The sequence below is a fragment of the Coregonus lavaretus genome (assembly GCF_964263955.1).
Source record: "Coregonus lavaretus genome assembly, chromosome: 33".
Taxonomy (NCBI): Eukaryota; Metazoa; Chordata; class Actinopteri; order Salmoniformes; family Salmonidae; genus Coregonus; species Coregonus lavaretus.
In genome coordinates this window covers 11049915-11067223 of record NC_140020.1, presented here as the reverse complement: position 1 = coordinate 11067223, position 17309 = coordinate 11049915, and the positions used below count along the sequence as shown (strand labels likewise).

General features: G+C 41.1%; 1 protein-coding gene across 1 annotated transcript in view; it reads left to right on the top strand.

Annotated features, from left to right (window-relative positions):
• LOC311108655 (ephrin type-A receptor 7-like) overlaps positions 1 to 14177 on the top strand; it is an 87740-nt gene extending 73563 nt beyond the window's left edge. Inside the window, exons 9-17 of the mRNA XM_084151348.1 lie at positions 1520 to 1575; positions 5343 to 5468; positions 5925 to 6110; positions 7162 to 7223; positions 7631 to 7840; positions 8168 to 8317; positions 10738 to 10931; positions 12431 to 12586; positions 12872 to 14177. Coding sequence (XP_084007474.1) covers positions 1520 to 1575; positions 5343 to 5468; positions 5925 to 6110; positions 7162 to 7223; positions 7631 to 7840; positions 8168 to 8317; positions 10738 to 10931; positions 12431 to 12586; positions 12872 to 12986 — 1255 coding nt within the window. The 3' untranslated portion in view covers positions 12987 to 14177. The remainder of the gene's footprint in view (positions 1 to 1519; positions 1576 to 5342; positions 5469 to 5924; positions 6111 to 7161; positions 7224 to 7630; positions 7841 to 8167; positions 8318 to 10737; positions 10932 to 12430; positions 12587 to 12871) is intronic.
• The last annotated feature ends 3132 nt before the right edge of the window (positions 14178 to 17309 follow it).

Sequence of the window (17309 nt, the reverse complement as noted above, 5' to 3'; positions counted from 1 at the left end):
AGAGTGAGTAGTGTGGGAGGAGAGCGAGAGAGAAAAGGAAACAAAGTAGTGGTCGGAGACTTGGAGGGGAGTTGCAGTGAGATTAGTAGAGGAGCAGCATCTAGTGAAGATGAGGTCAAGCGTATTGCCTGCCTTGTGAGTAGGGGGGGACGGTGAGAGGGTGAGGTCAAAAGAGGAGAGGAGTGGAAAGAAGGAGGCAGAGAGAAATGAGTCAAACGTGGACATAGGGAGGTTGAAATCCCCCAAAACTGTGAGGGGTGAGCCATCCTCAGGAAAGGAACTTATCAAGGCGTCAAGCTCGTTGATGAACTCTCCAAGGGAACCTGGAGGGCGATAGATGACAAGGATATTAAGCTTAAATGGGTTAGTGACTGTGACAGCATGGAATTCAAATGAGGAGATAGACAGATGGGTTAGGGGAAAAATTGAGAATGTCCACTTGGGAGAGATGAGGATTCCTGTACCACCACCCCTCTGACCAGATGCTCTCGGGGTATGCGAGAACACATGGTCAGACGAGGAGAGAGCAGTAGGAGTAGCCGTGTTTTCAGTGGTGATCCATGTTTCCGTCAGCGCCAGGAAGTCGAGGGACTGGAGGTTGGCATAGGCTGGGATGAAGTCAGCTTTGTTGGCAGCAGAACGGCAGTTCCAGAGGCTGCCTGCGACCTGGAACTCCAGGTGAGGGGTGCGAGCAGGGACCACCAGGTTGGAGAGGCAGCAGCCGCGCGGTGTTGTGCGTTGTTTGTGTAGCCTGTGCAGAGACGAGAGAACAGGGATAGGCAGAGGCATAGTTGACAGGCTGTAGCAAATGGCTACAAAAATGCAGAGGAGATCGGAATGAAATGAGCTAAGCATCTGGGAGAGGAGAGAGGGGGGCCTCCCTCACCAAAAACTTCTACCTCAGAAACTAAAATTGTTTCACTGAACAGTTGTTCAATGTTTAAAGGAATAAACTCAAACCCACTTTATTCAGCTAGCCAACTATGACACCATAGCTGACTAGCATGCTAGCATCCAATAACACACAGTTTAACACACAGTTAAGCACAAATACTCACAACAAACCACCAATAGTGTGTTAACTAGCTAACCAGCATGCCAGCATCCAGTAACACACAGCCAAGCACAAACACTTGGTCACAGCAAACCACCAATAGTGTGATAACACACTAAACAGATCATTCGTGTCTGTGTCAAGTTCCTTTCATGACGCAGCATTGTACAGTGCCATAGAACAACCATGTACAATGAATTACCTGCCCGAGGGGGCATTCAATACATGAATGTTACACATTAATATAACAAGGAATGCTAAACAGTCTTTTACAGAGTATATATATGTAATACCAGAGGTGGGCACTTTAGTTCAACATCAGCAGCCAAACAGTGTTCCCATGTCTCTCAGCTGTATCTGTACCTGCAGCATTATGGCGCTTCATTAAGATTCTAGTAAAACAGACAGTCTTCTGCCTCGGCCCAATCAGTTGATTGTGTGTTCCTCCGCCTCTTTCCCTGTCAGGCACTGTGGCTACAGCAAGGCAGACCAGGAAGGAGACGAGGAGCTGTATTTCCAATGTGAGTCCCTTCTTTCCCCATCAGCTCACACACACATTGAAACATTTCACTTACAGCATGCGCCTGCCCGACACCTCACAGGAAGTTGGTCCAACAACAAGGCCCCCACGCCGTAATGTACTATCCTTGTTTCATTTGACATATACAGCTGTGGAAAAAATTAAGAGACCACTGCACATTTTTCTTAAATCAGCATCTCTACATGTATGACAGCCATTCCATTCCAGTATCTGTTGAATTCCAACACAGGCACACCTCATTCTACTGAATTAGGTACTGATTAGGTGATCACCTGAACCAAATCTTATTTAACGAGGAAAAGTATAAAAACCACTGCTTTGGTCATCACTATCCTCTTGCAATAGGACCAGCTGGATGGCAAAAACAGTGCTAATAATACCTCAAAAGTAATATTAATAAAAAAATAACTATTGACATGCCAAAAGAGTTGAAAAATAAAGTTTTGAGTGAGGAAAGGAAGGGTTCCATTCTGGCTTTACTGGCAGAGGGATACAGTGAGCGTCAGGTTGCTTCCATCCTTCAAATTTCAAAGACGGCGGTTCATAAGAACAAGGTCAAGCAGCAGACATTGGGGACAACAAAGCTACAGACCGGCAGAGGGCGAAAACGACTCTCTACTGATCGGGATGACCGCCAACTCATTCGAATGTCACTCAACAACCGTAGGATGACATCAAGTGACCTACAAAAAGAATGGCAAACGGCAGCTGGGGTGAAGTGCACGGCGAGGACGGTTCGAAACAGGCTCCTAGGGGCAGGGCTGAAGTTGTGCAAAGCTAGAAAAACCCCTTCATCAATGAGAAGCAAAGAAGAGCCAGGCTGAGGTTTGCAAAATACCATAAGGATTGGACCGTAGAGGACTGGAGTAAGGTCATCTTCTCTGATGAGTCCAATTTTCAGCTTTGCCCAACACCTGGTCGTCTAATGGTTAGACGGAGACCTGGAGAGGCCAACAAGCCACAGTGTCTCGCACCCACTGTGAAATTTGGTGGAGGATCGGTGATGATCTGGGGGTGCTTCAGCAAGGCTGGAATCGGGCACATTCGTCTTTGTGAAGGACGCATGATTCAAGCCACGTACAAGGTTGTCCTGGAAGAAAACTTGCTTCCTTTTGCTCTGACATTGTTCCCCAACTCTGAGGATTGGTTTTTCCAGCAGGACAATGCGCCATGCCACACAGTCAGGTCAATAAAGGTGTGGATGGAGGACCACCAGATGAAGACCCTCTCATGGCCAGCCCAATCTCCAGACCTGAACCCCATTGAAAACTTCTGGAATGTGATCAAGAGGAAGATGGATGGTCACAGGACATCAAACAAAGCCGAGCTGCTTGAATTTTTGCGCCAGGAGTGGCATAAAGTCACCCAACATCAATGTGAAAGACTGGTGGAGAGCATGCCAAGATGCATGAAAGCTGTGATTGAAAATCAGGGTTATTCCACCAAATATTGATTTCTGAACTCTTCCTAAGTTAAAACATTAGTATTGTGTTGTTTAAAAATGAACATGAACTTATTTTCTTTGCATTATTCGAGGTCTGACAACACTGCATCTTTTTTGTTAATTTGACCAGTTGTCATTTTCTGCAAATAAATGCTCTAAATGACAATTTTTGGGGGCGAATTTGGGAGAATGTTGTCAGTAGTTTATAGAATAAAACAAAAATGTTATTTTTACCCAAACACATACCTATAAATAGTAAAACCAGAGAAACTGATAATTTTGCAGTGGTCTCTTAATTTTTCCACAGATTTTTTTATGAAAGCTGGGAACAATCACACTAGCATCTGGTTGGTATTTGATGGACAAATCTATTGAGATGAGGACATGAGGCCTAGCTCCAAACTGCAAACACATGAATATGAGCATTGTCAGAGAATGGGATCCAGGGCAGAGCTGAAAGAGAGAATTCCTCATAAAAAATGTAAAGACCCAACTTTTCAACCACTTTGGTAAGATAGGAGGATGCTGTTGACCTCCTGGTGGTGCTCGGAGTAGAGATTTAGAGATGTACACACACATTTACTCTATCCCAAGGTTCCTCTTCTAGGCTCCTTTAACCTATACACACACACACACACTGACACACACCACCCTGTCCTAATGATGCCCCTGGAGATGCAGCCGCAGACATCTTCCCAAGCGAAGCCGTAATGATCTGCTGCTGTAGGCAAACTGCTGATTGTGAAACAAAGGGTCAGAGTGTCACATGGCCACAGCGGTAGAAAGACGGCTGTGCTGGCATTTCGTGATCCTCAGCTGATAAGTATCTGACAGATCAAGCTGCAGGAAGGCACAGGTCCTTCTGCTAAAAACACTGGGAGATGGAAACGCAAACAAGAGCGCCTAATAGAGGGACTGCCAGGGCGACAGAAGCCAGATAGTGCGTGAATTCAACATGTAGGCCCAATGTAGGCCCGTGATAAGACGTCTCCCTATCAGATCCGGTGACAGCTTGGATGGACAAAGCAATTATAGGATGGATTGGAGGGAAATATCAGCTGCCGTCGCTGGAGCTCCTCGCTGGAACGCAATGCATTTGTGTATATGTTACTGGATAGGCCAACATGGCTTTCCAGGACGTATGCAGAGGATATTACAAAAAAAAGTATTTCTGTTTGTCATTATTGAGCCTGGAGCTGATTAGTAATTTAATGATGGTGTTTTGGTGTGTCTGATTTCCTTGTTTCTGTCTGTACTGTGTTTTCCCTGTTTGTTATAGTCTTCCACTATGTGCATCTCATTAAATAGCTTGTGGTATTGAAGTTGGCAGGTTATGTTGTAATTAGGGAGAATTTGATATGAACAAATTAGGTCAGTGGAACACACTCATCTACTAGAACCGTGTAATTTATTAGTGTGGTGTTACGTACATGGGAAGAACTACACCGCTTCTTTCTCAGTCAGTGGCTTTTTTTTACCCTACAGATGTAGGATCTTAATTTGAACCAGTTTGCTACAGCAGGAAAATAATCCTGTAGCAACAGGAAATGTGAATTATTATGTGGATTATAATTAATGTAATTATTTATAATCCACATTTTTCGTTAGGGCAAATCAAGTTGAAATATAGTTGAAATTACAAACTTTAGAAGCCTTTTTAAACTTCAAATACACTACACGTTTCCATTTCTCAGCAAATTGTGATTGATCAAATTAAGATCCTACATCTGTATGTTTGCATGAATATGTATGAACCTTTCCAGTATCATTGCGTTAAAATCGTAATATTGTACTAGTTGTGATAGAACTACAGTCACCATTATCTGCGCAGCAAAATTCAGAAGGTTATCAAGTCAAAGACCATAAGAAAATAACTGTCTTCTATGACTCGTATTACATTATATCAGGGCTTGCCTTACCAGACTTTTAAATTCACTGGCAGAGCTTGACAGACTTAGCTAACTCAAAGCCCTGCTCAGTATAGCATACAACTTTAGCAGTAAATCCCATTCCGGGCTGCTGAAATCCTTGTCGCTCCTTTGTGAGGAGGTTAGGAAGAAAATATAATCATGTTTTCATTTCTATTGGAGGAAAAGGAAAAAGGAGTAAGATAAAATAATAAATGGCTGGTTTAGGGTGTTTGTAGAAATACCTTTTGACACAGATGCTTTCCATCAGCTGGCTGTTTAGCAATTCCTTCTGAATGGTTGCCCTTGGTAATGGTGTGCCTGTCAAGCGCCTGGCCAGCCTGGCGCTCTGTATGCATATTTAATCGTAACAGTAATCCCCTTACCTTTCTACAGTTAAATTTCCAGGCACCAAAACATACATTGACCCTGAAACCTACGAGGACCCGAACAGGGCTGTCCATCAATTTGCCAAGGAGCTGGAGGCGTCGTGCATTAAGATTGAGCGAGTTATTGGAGCAGGTGAGTCTGGCTGGTGTCTCCCAGCTCTCTCTGTTTAGTTACGTGTACTCATATATCATAATGACAGCCACATATTTACACCTTGACGGTTGACACGGTTTATTCTTACCGTATATATTGATGGCGCAATTGCAAAAGGGGGGAAAAGTTAATGTGTGGCCCTGCATCTTTTTAAAATGCAAGACAATAGCTAAGCTGCTCACAGCTGATAAATTGCTGCCACATCAGTTTTAGAGATGAGGTCAATGAGAGTATCTATATATCCACAGCTTGTCTTATTACGTGTCTCTGGTACACTCCCCAGTGCATAACAAGATGTCCTACTCCAATTTGTATTTTCCCACAGCACAGCTTTTTTAATCTGAAAACACACTAAGTATTTTGTCAAAACATGAAATGCTAGTTTTTCTTAAGGGTCATGACTCATGACTGGTTATGTATCTGTCTGTCTCACAGGAGAGTTTGGGGAGGTGTGTAGTGGACGGATGAAGCTCCCAGGGAAACGGGACACGTCAGTGGCCATTAAAACCTTGAAGGTGGGCTACTCAGAGAAACAGAGGAGAGACTTCCTGTGTGAGGCCAGCATTATGGGCCAGTTTGACCATCCCAATGTTGTCCATCTGGAGGGAGTGGTGACCAGAGGTAAGGACTGCATTCTTCCACACGCACACTTGCACACACACACACACGCACGCATGCACGCACACACACACACTCGACTGAAGCAAGAAATTAGAGCAAGTGCACTCGAAGACCATGCTTTAAGGTCACATAATATGTCAATAGATTTCATTTCAAGTCTTAAATTGCTACAAAGAGTCATTATAAACTGAGTGTACAAAACATTAGGAACTCTTTCCATGACATAGACCGACCAGGTGAATCCAGGTGAAACCTATGATCCCTTATTGATATCACCTGTTAAATCCACTTCAATCAGTGTAGATGAAGGGGAGGAGACAGGTTAAAGAAGGATTTTTAAGCCTTGAGACAAATGAGACATGGATTGTGCATGTATGCCATTCAGAGAGTGAATGAGAAAGACAAAACATTTAAGTGCCTTTGAACAGGGTATGGTAGTAGGTGCCAAGCGCACAGGTTTGTGTCAAGAGCTGCAACACTGCTGGGTTTTTCACACTCAACAGTTTCCCGTGTGTATCAAAAATGGTCCACCACCCAAAGGACATCCTGCCAACTTGCCACAACCGTGGGAAGCATTGGAGGCAATATGGGCCAGCATCCCTGTGGAACGCTTTCGACACCATGCCCCGACTAATTGAGGCTGTTCTGAGGGTAAAAGGGGGTGCAACTAAATATTAGGGTGGTTTAACTAATGTTTTGTGCATTTAGTAAATAACGTGAATGTGTGAAAAGGTTAAGTTGCCAGACGAACTGTGAGAGGAAGACCTGAGAGGAACATTGTACAATATATTTAGCTAGCTATACAATGTGAAAGTGCTGCAGTCAAAAGGAATGACATTGAGAAGTATCTGATTGAATTAGCCTTGCTCCCTGTTTTACATTTTCTCATTTAGACAGCCTAATATAAGGGGCAGATGTTAACACTTAATTACAAACAAACGGCTCAAAATAACACTGAGGCGGAAGTGTATTTTTAGCAGGCCGTCATTAATAAACACTTGTAAGCCATATTTATGAGTCAATTAACGGAATGTGTCATCCTTGTTTTCAGGAAAACCGGTGATGATTGTGATTGAATATATGGAAAACGGCTCATTAGATGCTTTCCTCAGGGTGAGAACCTTTCAATGCATTCAAATGGTAGTAGGTAAATAGCCTCCCTACCCCTGTAGATAGCCTCCCTAGTGGTATTTTATTTTTCTGCTACTCTTTAACTATTTGTTATTTGTTATTTTTTACTTATCTATTTTTTACTTAATACTTATTTTTCTTAAAACTGCATTGTTGGTTAAGGGCTTGTAAGTAAGCATTTCACTGTAAGGTTGTATTCGGCGCATGTGACAAATACTATTTGATTTTATTTTATTTGAAATGGCAACTCCCTAACCAGTTATACATGTATAATACAGTATGTTCACAATAAGAGCTTCTTATTCTATGAATAAAAGTGCTGCAATACCTTTGTGACCTGGATCTCAGTGGATCTTGATTAGCTGTCGGTTGTCCTCTGTTGTGTACAGAAACACGATGGTCAGTTCACAGTGATCCAGTTAGTGGGGATGCTGCGGGGCATAGCAGCAGGGATGAGATATCTCTCTGACATGGGATATGTCCATCGAGATCTGGCCGCACGAAACATCCTTGTCAACAGCAATCTCGTATGTAAAGTGTCTGACTTCGGCCTGTCAAGAGTGATCGACGACGATCCTGAGGCTGTCTACACAACAACGGTGAGTTAATTAAGCCAGCCCCGTATTGCTTTCTTCCCTTCCTAGACACCTTGCACTCTCTCTGAATACTCAAATCCAGCCAACAGCCAATGCATGAAAGTTTAGTATAAAATATGGATGCATGCCCATGCACGCCTGTGCTAGCTAGCTATTCAATATGCAAAGCATGCAGTCTCTTTGGTAGAGTTTTTGCTTTGAAAGTTTTGAAGTTTTGCTGACCCTGTGTGCAAAGTTGTAACTCTATTTTAATTGATGTTTTAGGGGAAGATGCAGGATATAATGAATTTGATCTTTACTCCAGCCACTGACCTGCATTTTACTGAACAGGGCGGAAAGATACCTGTTCGATGGACAGCAATGGAAGGCATCCAGTACCGTAAATTCACTTCCGCTAGTGATGTGTGGAGTTATGGCATTGTCATGTGGGAGGTCATGTCCTATGGGGAACGGCCTTACTGGGACATGTCCAATCAAGATGTGAGTTGCTCTCTAACATGAAGTCAATTATACACCAAATGTCATGTCAGATTTCGCATGTAGCTCAGGGACTAGCTACCAGATTGCCCAGGGGTTAACAGAATTAACAGAATTCTAATAAATTATTTAAACATGGGCCACAATTACTACTCAGAGTTGAATGAGGTGAATTGTTAGGTTGTAATTCATTCCGTTTTAATCAGAGATTGATATTCATAAAATGTATATATGATAATATAAAGAAAAAGAGTAGCTACTTGGCAAACAAAATACATTTTTGACTTCAAAACGGCTTTTAACCTTTATAATGAGTTAGGATAATGAAAACCAAATTTGGCATTAGCTGAGTTCAATAATTCCAGAGCTATTTACTTAGTCATGTAGAGCTTTTAGTTTGAACTGCAGTCATTGCTTTGTTTCAGCTAAATTGGAACAGATGAACATTGCAAAGCTGTTCATCATGCTGATCGCAAAGTGGCTTTAGAGGAGTTTGGCCGCCGATTCGAACACCAGTAACGATGATACTTACATATGTAGGATCTTAATTTGAGCCAATTTACTACAGCAGGGAGAAGAATCCTGCAGCAACAGAAAATGTGAATTATTATATGGATTAGAATTAATGGACATTTTTTGTAGGGGCAAATCAAGTCTGACATTTTAAAGTGGAAATAAACTTTAGAATCCTTTTTAAACCTTGAATACACTACAAGCATATACCGGCAAGCGGTACCGGAGCGCCAAGTCTAGGTCCAAAAGGCTTCTCAACAGCTTCTACCCCCAAGCCATAAGACTCCTGAACAGCTAATCATGGCTACCCGGACTATTTGCACGGCCCCCACACCCCCACCCCCCTCTTTTACGCTGCTGCTACTCTGTTTATTATTTATGCATAGTCACTTTAACTCTACCCACATGTACATATTACCTTAATTACCTCGACTAGCCGTTGCCCCCGCACATTGACTCTGCGCCGGTACCCCCCTGTATATAGCCTCCCTACTGTTATTTTATTTTACTGCTGCTCTTTAGTTATTTGCTTTGATTTTTTTTACTTAACACTTTGATTTTTTAAATTATTTTAAAAAATGCATTGTTGGTTAAGGGCTTGTAAGTAAGCATTTCACTGTAATGTCTACACCTGTTGTATTCGGCGCATGTGGCAAATACAATTTGATTTGATTTGATTTGAAGTTTACATTTCCTGCTGTGCAGGAACATTCTCAGCAACGATTGAGAGTGATCAAATTAAGATAGTACATCTATAAGTAGTAAAATGTTTTAATCCGCCAATGTTTGCAAGTACTAGTCTGGAAGATGCTCCAGTGTTAGTTTTCTCCCTTGGCGAAGTTAAAGATGGTATAATCCAGTAGGACAAACAGTCTTCTCCTCAGCAGAAAAAACTAAAAATGATTATGTTACTCTCAGCTCCTCCTAATGGGAAGCCTGCTGATTGAACAATCAGCTGTTAGAAATGTTAAACATGATTGTCCATTTTAGTGCTTGACAGGCATCAATGTCAGGGATTTCAGTTCCTCTGTCAAGATGTTGGCTAACAGCTCCTCTGGGATACAGAAAGAGAAATATTTACATTTCCTCAACAGTTTTACTGTTTTGATACTTTTCCTTCCGTAGTTCAGTCTTTTTGAATATCCCTGACAGGAATAACAGATGAATATTTGCAGAAAATAAACCCTTGAATAGAGGAAGAGACGGTTGAGTCTCAAATCAAAGTTGCCCATTGCCCCTAATGTTTAATGTTCTCATGCCTTAGACTTTCAATGGACCTGGTTTTTAACTATTGACACAGTGAGAATATATGTAGTTTTAAAGATATGCATATACCCCCTATTGATGAGACAAACAGTAGAAATGATGCATCTAAAGGAAAAAAGAGCCACTGTTGGCTAGATTAATTACAATCACTTCTATTGGTACAGTATAACAGACAGGAGCAGCTCTTCCAGAGACTAATCTCTGTGCCATACAGGGACATACAGGGTGCTACTCTCAATATCTCCTCATTTGGGTCCTGCTACTCTGTGTCCTTGTGTCTCACAATCATCTTAACAAGCTGACACTGAGCGATCACGTCCAGTTAGGCTTGTTTCTCCTCGATGTACCAAGTCTGTAAATAGGGAACCACATAAGACTTGTGTAGCTCAGTTGGTAGAGCATGGCGTTTGCAACGCCAGGGTTGTGGGTTTGATTCCCACGGGGGGGCAGTATGAAAAAATAATGTATGCACTCACTAACTGTAAGTCGCTCTGGATAAGAACGTCTGCTAAATGACTAAAATGTAAAAAATACTGACACTTCCTGTTTACAACCATCTTGATTAGAGGATGAAATGGTAATGAACTTGAGTTAATGTGGTGGTAATGGCCCTTAAAGACTCTCCTGTGTTTTGGTTTTCCCAGGTGATAAAGGCAATAGAGGAGGGGTACCGCCTCCCTGCTCCCATGGACTGCCCTCCAGGCCTGCACCAGCTAATGCTGGACTGCTGGCAGAAAGACAGGGCTGATCGACCCAAATTTGATCAAGTAGTTGGCATCCTTGATAAGATGATTCGCAATCCCAATACCTTGAAAACCCCGGTGGGAACATGCACGAGGTAAGGAAAGCTTGTCTCATTAACCCTATGACTGAGCACTACAAAGCTCCAATGGAATACATTTAATTATCAGCTTCAGTTATTAGATTTGACCATGTTAGCTACAGATGTAGGATCTTAATTTGACCTACAGGTAACTACCAAAATAATGGAAACACTTGAGTAAATGAGGTATACAAAGTGTATTGAAAGCAGGTGCTTCCACACATGTGTGATTCCTGAGTTAATTAAGCTATTATAAAAAATGCTGGGCAGGCCATTATTTTGGCTACTATGGCTAGGATGAAAATGCCCCCATCCACAGGGCATGAGTGGTCACTGAATGGTTTGATGAGCAGGAAAATTATGTAAACCATATTCTATGGCTGTCTCAGTCACCAGATCTCAACCCAATTGAACACTTATGGGAGATTCTGGAGCGGCGCCTGAGACAGGGTTTTCCACCACCATCAACAAAACACCAAATTATAGAATTTCTCGTGGAAGAATGGTGTCACATCCCTCCATTAGAGTTCCAGACACTTGTAGAATCTATGCCAAGGTGCATTGAAGCTGTTCCAATGCCCTATTAAGATCACTTCTGTTGGTGTTTCCTTTATTTTTGGCAGTTACCTGTATATTGTCACAGCAAAATAATCCTGCAGCAACAGGATTTGAACATTTAGTTAATAATATTGCTTGATCAGTGCTTAGGCTATTAGCCAGCTAAAAGTAGGCTACATGTAAAGTGCTATACTGTTAATATAACCGTGTGTTAGTGTGGGTTTTCAGTGAATTTATGTCAATCACGAAGCTCATCTGCATTTCCTGTGGTGCATTCTCAGCAACAAAAGAGTGATCAAATTAAGATCCTACATCTGTATAAGACTCTGGAAGTATGTATTGTTTCTTCATATTTAATTCCTATGGAGCTACATTAGTGGACAATTCAGAGCATCCAGTGGTTGATTTATCCACAGGAGTTCACAGATGAAAGATAAATCCCTGAGAATCAATAAGCCAAAGCAGCTTCCATGGCTTTATGGTCAATAGCAGGGCTTTTAAATCAATCCCTGTAATGAGTTCCTGGGACTTTCAAATGCTTTGGGAACTCTGGACCCCACTGTGACATTTGTCAAATTAATTATATTTACAGTCGGAACACAATCTCCCTGGGTGAGATTGAGAACGTAACCCCCCAAAAAATGTAAAAAACGCTTCCGTTTCTGGGAGCCATTTGTGGGGGTTTGAAGCAAAAAATGCCAATCCAACTGATGTTGAGTTTTTTTAAATAGTTATTTAGCACACATATTTGCCCGAAAAAGAGGATCAGATGGCGTAGTCACTTTTGAATTTGATATTGAAGTGTAAAAAATGTGTTAATTTATTTTTCACTTGCAATTTACTGCACCCCGGGATGTCTTTGGCTGTCTTTGTGTTTTGTTCCCAGCTGAATTTGTATTTGCTGTGGGAATGTTTTTGCATGAGACGTTAATGTTTTTGTCTTGCTCATCCCACAGACCGATTAGTCCCCTGTTAGATCAGAGCACACCAGACTTCACTACGTTCCACTCGGTGGGGGAGTGGCTGGAGGCCATCAAGATGGAGCGATACAGAGACAACTTCACCGCCGCTGGCTACAGCTCACTGGAATCTGTGGCAAGGATGTCAATCGAGTAAGGAACCTGAACATTAAAACACTTGTGGAGGTCAAAGCCACCATAGCCATTTCTGGAGAGTTGTCTTATAATTATTTTCTCATTCAATATCCTTGGACATGCCAGAACTGAATTTAAATTTCATCATTGTGATTCATGAACAAGCCTGTCGAGTTTTACATTTTATTTTTTTAATCCTCCATTTCTCCTTTAATGAAATACCTGGTGCTATAAATCATGAGATGTTTTGAGCCTCTCTGTGGTCCAGTGCTGTGATTTATGATTGGTTGTCTTGTCTTGCAGGGATGTGATGAGCTTGGGGATCACTTTAGTGGGCCATCAGAAGAAGATCATGAGCAACATACAGACTATGAGAGCCCAGATGCTGCATCTCCACGGCACGGGCATCCAGGTGTGATGACAGACTACAGTGCCCCCTGTGGACAGGGGGGCAAAGAGCTATCTAGAGCAGCGCTAGGGCAGAACTTCCCAGGATAATCATAAAAAATCATGTGACGTGACGCTGTCTCCTGTGTCTGACTCTTTTTTTTCCGGATGTTTTGGAATAAAATCATTCCTTTGTTCCTCGGCGAAGGATTTAACCCCTCTTTAGAACGGGTACTAAGGAGAGAATGAGAGAATACTCCCTGGACATGATGCCACTCTGAGAAACTCTCAACCACAAATAGAGATGGAGCTTTGGAGAAGGAGTTTGATGCGTATTACCTTGTTCTTTTAAAAAAACATTTTCCCCTTGCGGTGGTTTTTCAGTATTTTTTCTTCTAGTTTGTTAATTTTGTTAGTTTCAGAATGCACAGTGATATGGTGTGAAACGTACAGTAATCTTACATTTTTCTTTCCCGTTACAATTATTTTCTTCCTTTTTTTATTTTGGACTTGACAAGAGGGTCAACATTCCCATCCAAAAGGACAGAGTGAATATGGTGTCTGAACATTTTGGTGGAGATGATTTAGAGGTTCTTTGACCAGTTTGTCTTGAGACACTCCAGGCTGTTTTAACTGTTTGCAGTGAGTTGTGTTTTTTTCTCCCTGATGTTTTTGAAGTGAAAATGGTATCCTGCACCTCAGATCAGTGACGTCAGCGATAGTAGTATTCACTTGGTTGTTTCAAGCTTGCAGGAGTGGCTTGCTGTATGCATTTCTCTGAACACAGATGCTCTCGTTGTATGATGAAAACATTTCAAATTTGTATGTAGGAATTGCGAAACAGTATGACACCAACAAGGCAAATCGATTTCAGATTGATCACAACTTTTATATCTAATATCAAGCATCAAAGTGGCAATATTTATGTTTACCACATGAATCATTTTACCTTATTGTCCAATATGCTTTCAATCTGAAATGTTTTGTTGTTTAATTATTTAATTGAACGTTTCCACAGATAGCACTATAGAAAGGTTGTATTGTAACTTAAAGAGATTACTTGATCCACCGCAAAGGGTTTGAAATGCCTAAACAAAAATATGTTGTGTTGCAGCAAATGGTATTTGTTTCATATTTCGGTGAATACAGTTGTGAAGGGTGAATCTATGAAAGGCTGTGTATGTTCTTTGCCTTAAAACTGCCTTAAAACTAATGTATTCCCATTCTTTTTAGGCACTTCTATGGCATTTTTTTTTGTGATTCAATGAGACAGAAGTCTTATGTAGGGTTGAATGGACAAGTTCCCTATTTTCTTTGTGGTATCCTGTCATCCTGAACATGAATCAAATTTAGTGCATGCACACTTACATATGTTGAGTGATGATTAACACAATCAGTGTAGAGTAGAAGATTGAACAGAGCAATAATTAGCCCAGGTAGAAATGGTCCTTCTCTGAGATTTTAAGGTGCTAGGTTTTACAGAAATATCAGTTGTGCTGGGAAAACGCTTTGGAAAAATTCTGTCACCAATAGTAAAATGGAATATGTATTGACCTTTTTCCAGTTGAAGATTACCTGGAGTATAGGCTGGGAGGATAGATTGGTACAGTATACTGGAATACCGAGTTATCAAAATAATGAAATAGTAATGCCACTTACGAAATGGTATACCGTGACATGCTAATGACTTCATAACAATGTCACAGAGTATGAGTATGTTGAGAATATATGGCTGTTACAGTGGGGTGAAATGACATTCAACCAGCAGAGAGTTGCACTTATTAGTCATGACATCATCCTTTCCATTGCAGCACACTGAATTTGCAGGCCTTCGATTCGGTGCGAGGTACCTACAGTAACTAATAATATCATAATATAGTGAAAATCCTGATACTCCTTATTATGATGCTCATACTGTGAAAATCACACACCGTCCCAGCCCTGGCTGGTCAGGAGAGCTAGTCACATGTCTATACTTTAAATGACAAAGAAATGAGTGAACCAACCATTCATCAGAGAATAAAAGCTGAAGAAATATTCAACATGATAACATTCATTTTGTTGTAGAAAGAGAAGACTGATGGCACCATTAGGTTGTCTTTTTAGCACATATTTGCAGAGCCCATTCCTCATCTCTGTGCCCTTCCAGGCAAACAGGGTGATGTAACATGCATAAAAGTGTTTATATGCTTATTTCCTTAACTTCCCTGCCCCTTTGTATGTTAATCAGGGCACAGAGATGAGGAATGAGCTCTGCAAAGATGTGCTAAAAAGACTACCTAATGGTGCCATCACAGTATTCTCTTTCTACAACAAAATGAATGTTATCATGTTGAATATTTCTTCAGCTTTGTATTCTCTGATGAATGGTTGGTTCACTCATTTCTTTGTCATTTAAAGTAAGGAGAATATAGGTATTTCCAATTGCAGTTGTGTAAAAAAAGGCTATATCCAAGGCTGTCTTAATGGACTGATCATAGATCCATATTTTCAAAGCTGCAGCTTTTCCCAATGATTTATTTAAGACGCCCTTCAATATGCCTGTAGAGAATGAATTGGTCTTCAGAAAACCAACCTTGAAACACCATCATGGACTATGGCTGCAAGCTTAGTTTTTGCAAAGCCATTAGTGACTTTGTCTATTCTTTCCTAGATTAATTTCCATTGTGCTCGGTCCAAAGGGACTCACACCTGTGTGGGGGTACCCAGGGAATCAGACCATGCCCAGCCCGCTCTGGGCCCCGTGTCACAGACAGACAGACCCATTCTTTATCCATACAGCAAAGCTCAGCATTTGGGTCCATGCCAGCCCTTTGAATTGAATACCAGCGTAAAGGCATTCAGTCAGCACAAAACTCCCCAGTTCACAGGAAGGCAAGCAGGCTCCCTCTTTCGCTCTCTCTCTCTACTCTCCACTGCTCTGATCTTCAACAGCGGGCCCCTAGGGGCCTTCACACCCCAGAGCTGGAGGCCCCCCCTCCCCCTCCCCCCTCTCTCTCTGAGTCTGGGGTCCTGTAGAGACAGCAATTTTGAGCCAAATTGAGATTAAGACCTGGATACAATCGATCCGCCATATAAATCATCTGTAACCTTCACAGGCAGTCACCTTTTACTGTCCGCTTTTACTTTGGTTGTTACCCATTTTCTTGTTGAGGATGTTCAAGTCAGGCAGTTCGTGTGGTGAGTTGATTGGATTCAGGAATGAGAACACATTTTAAATACGAAGTAGAATGGTTATTATTTTCAAATCTTTTGGACAAACCATTGGAAATTGTGGACACGCCTTCGCAATGCATAGGTGGTGGATGATTCCAAAGAGTTCAGCACTGTTGATTGTGTCAGAAAGATCAGAGGTCCGAGGGAAACTTTGTATATGTTCTAATTGTAAAACCTGTACATTTTTATTTATATAGTTGTTTTTTTACACACATTACTCTGTAGTGAGCTCTGAATACATTGAAAATGCACTATATTTTTCTATCTCACTTGCAGATGATTATTGTCACCCAGAAGATTTCAGTTGTACATACTTTCTCATTTAGGACCAAAGACAGGTTTTCCATCTAGTTTTTATTTTAGCTTTTAGTTTAATGTACAGTTATATGAATTGTCAATTTATTATTTATTTTACTGTGATGAGAGTATTGAGTATTCATCGGTCAAGAGTATTTTCCCCAAACAGCAGAACTGTAAAATCATTACTTCATAGACGATTTCTTGTTACATAGGACATTTCTTTTTTGCTTTGTAACCTTTGTAATAGACTGTACATATATTTTTGGAAATATAATACAATCTCTATAGAAAACGTTTGTTTCTCATTGGATTCTTTTCCATCATAAATAGCTACTATTATAAAGGATTTCCATGTAAACATGTGGTACAACCTTTGCCCTAAACAGTTTCAAAGTGTTTTATATGTTAATCAGCACACACCATTTTGTAAATCATTCATCAGTGGTCTTTGAAAGTTAAAGTAAGAATACAATCAAAGTAGTTTTGATTCAATCTAAACAAATGTGATGTATGACTGTTTTGTGTTTTTGTGATGGTGTGTGTGTGTGTGCGTGTGTGCATGCGTGCGTGTGACTGAGTGACATGGGAGGGTACAGTCTACATGAAAAAGATAGCTGGGATGGTGTCATTAAGAAGACACTACCAAACCTCCAACATTGCACAAAACATCAAATTAAAGATCCATCCTGAGGGACTTAAACAAAGGAACCTTCATCGATTTATAAGGATTATATCTCCCGTTATTCTAATATTTATTTTATTAAGTTGGAATCGTATCAACATCTCATCCCAAGGGCTGATGGAATGCAATCATTATATAGGTTACATCCCAAATGGT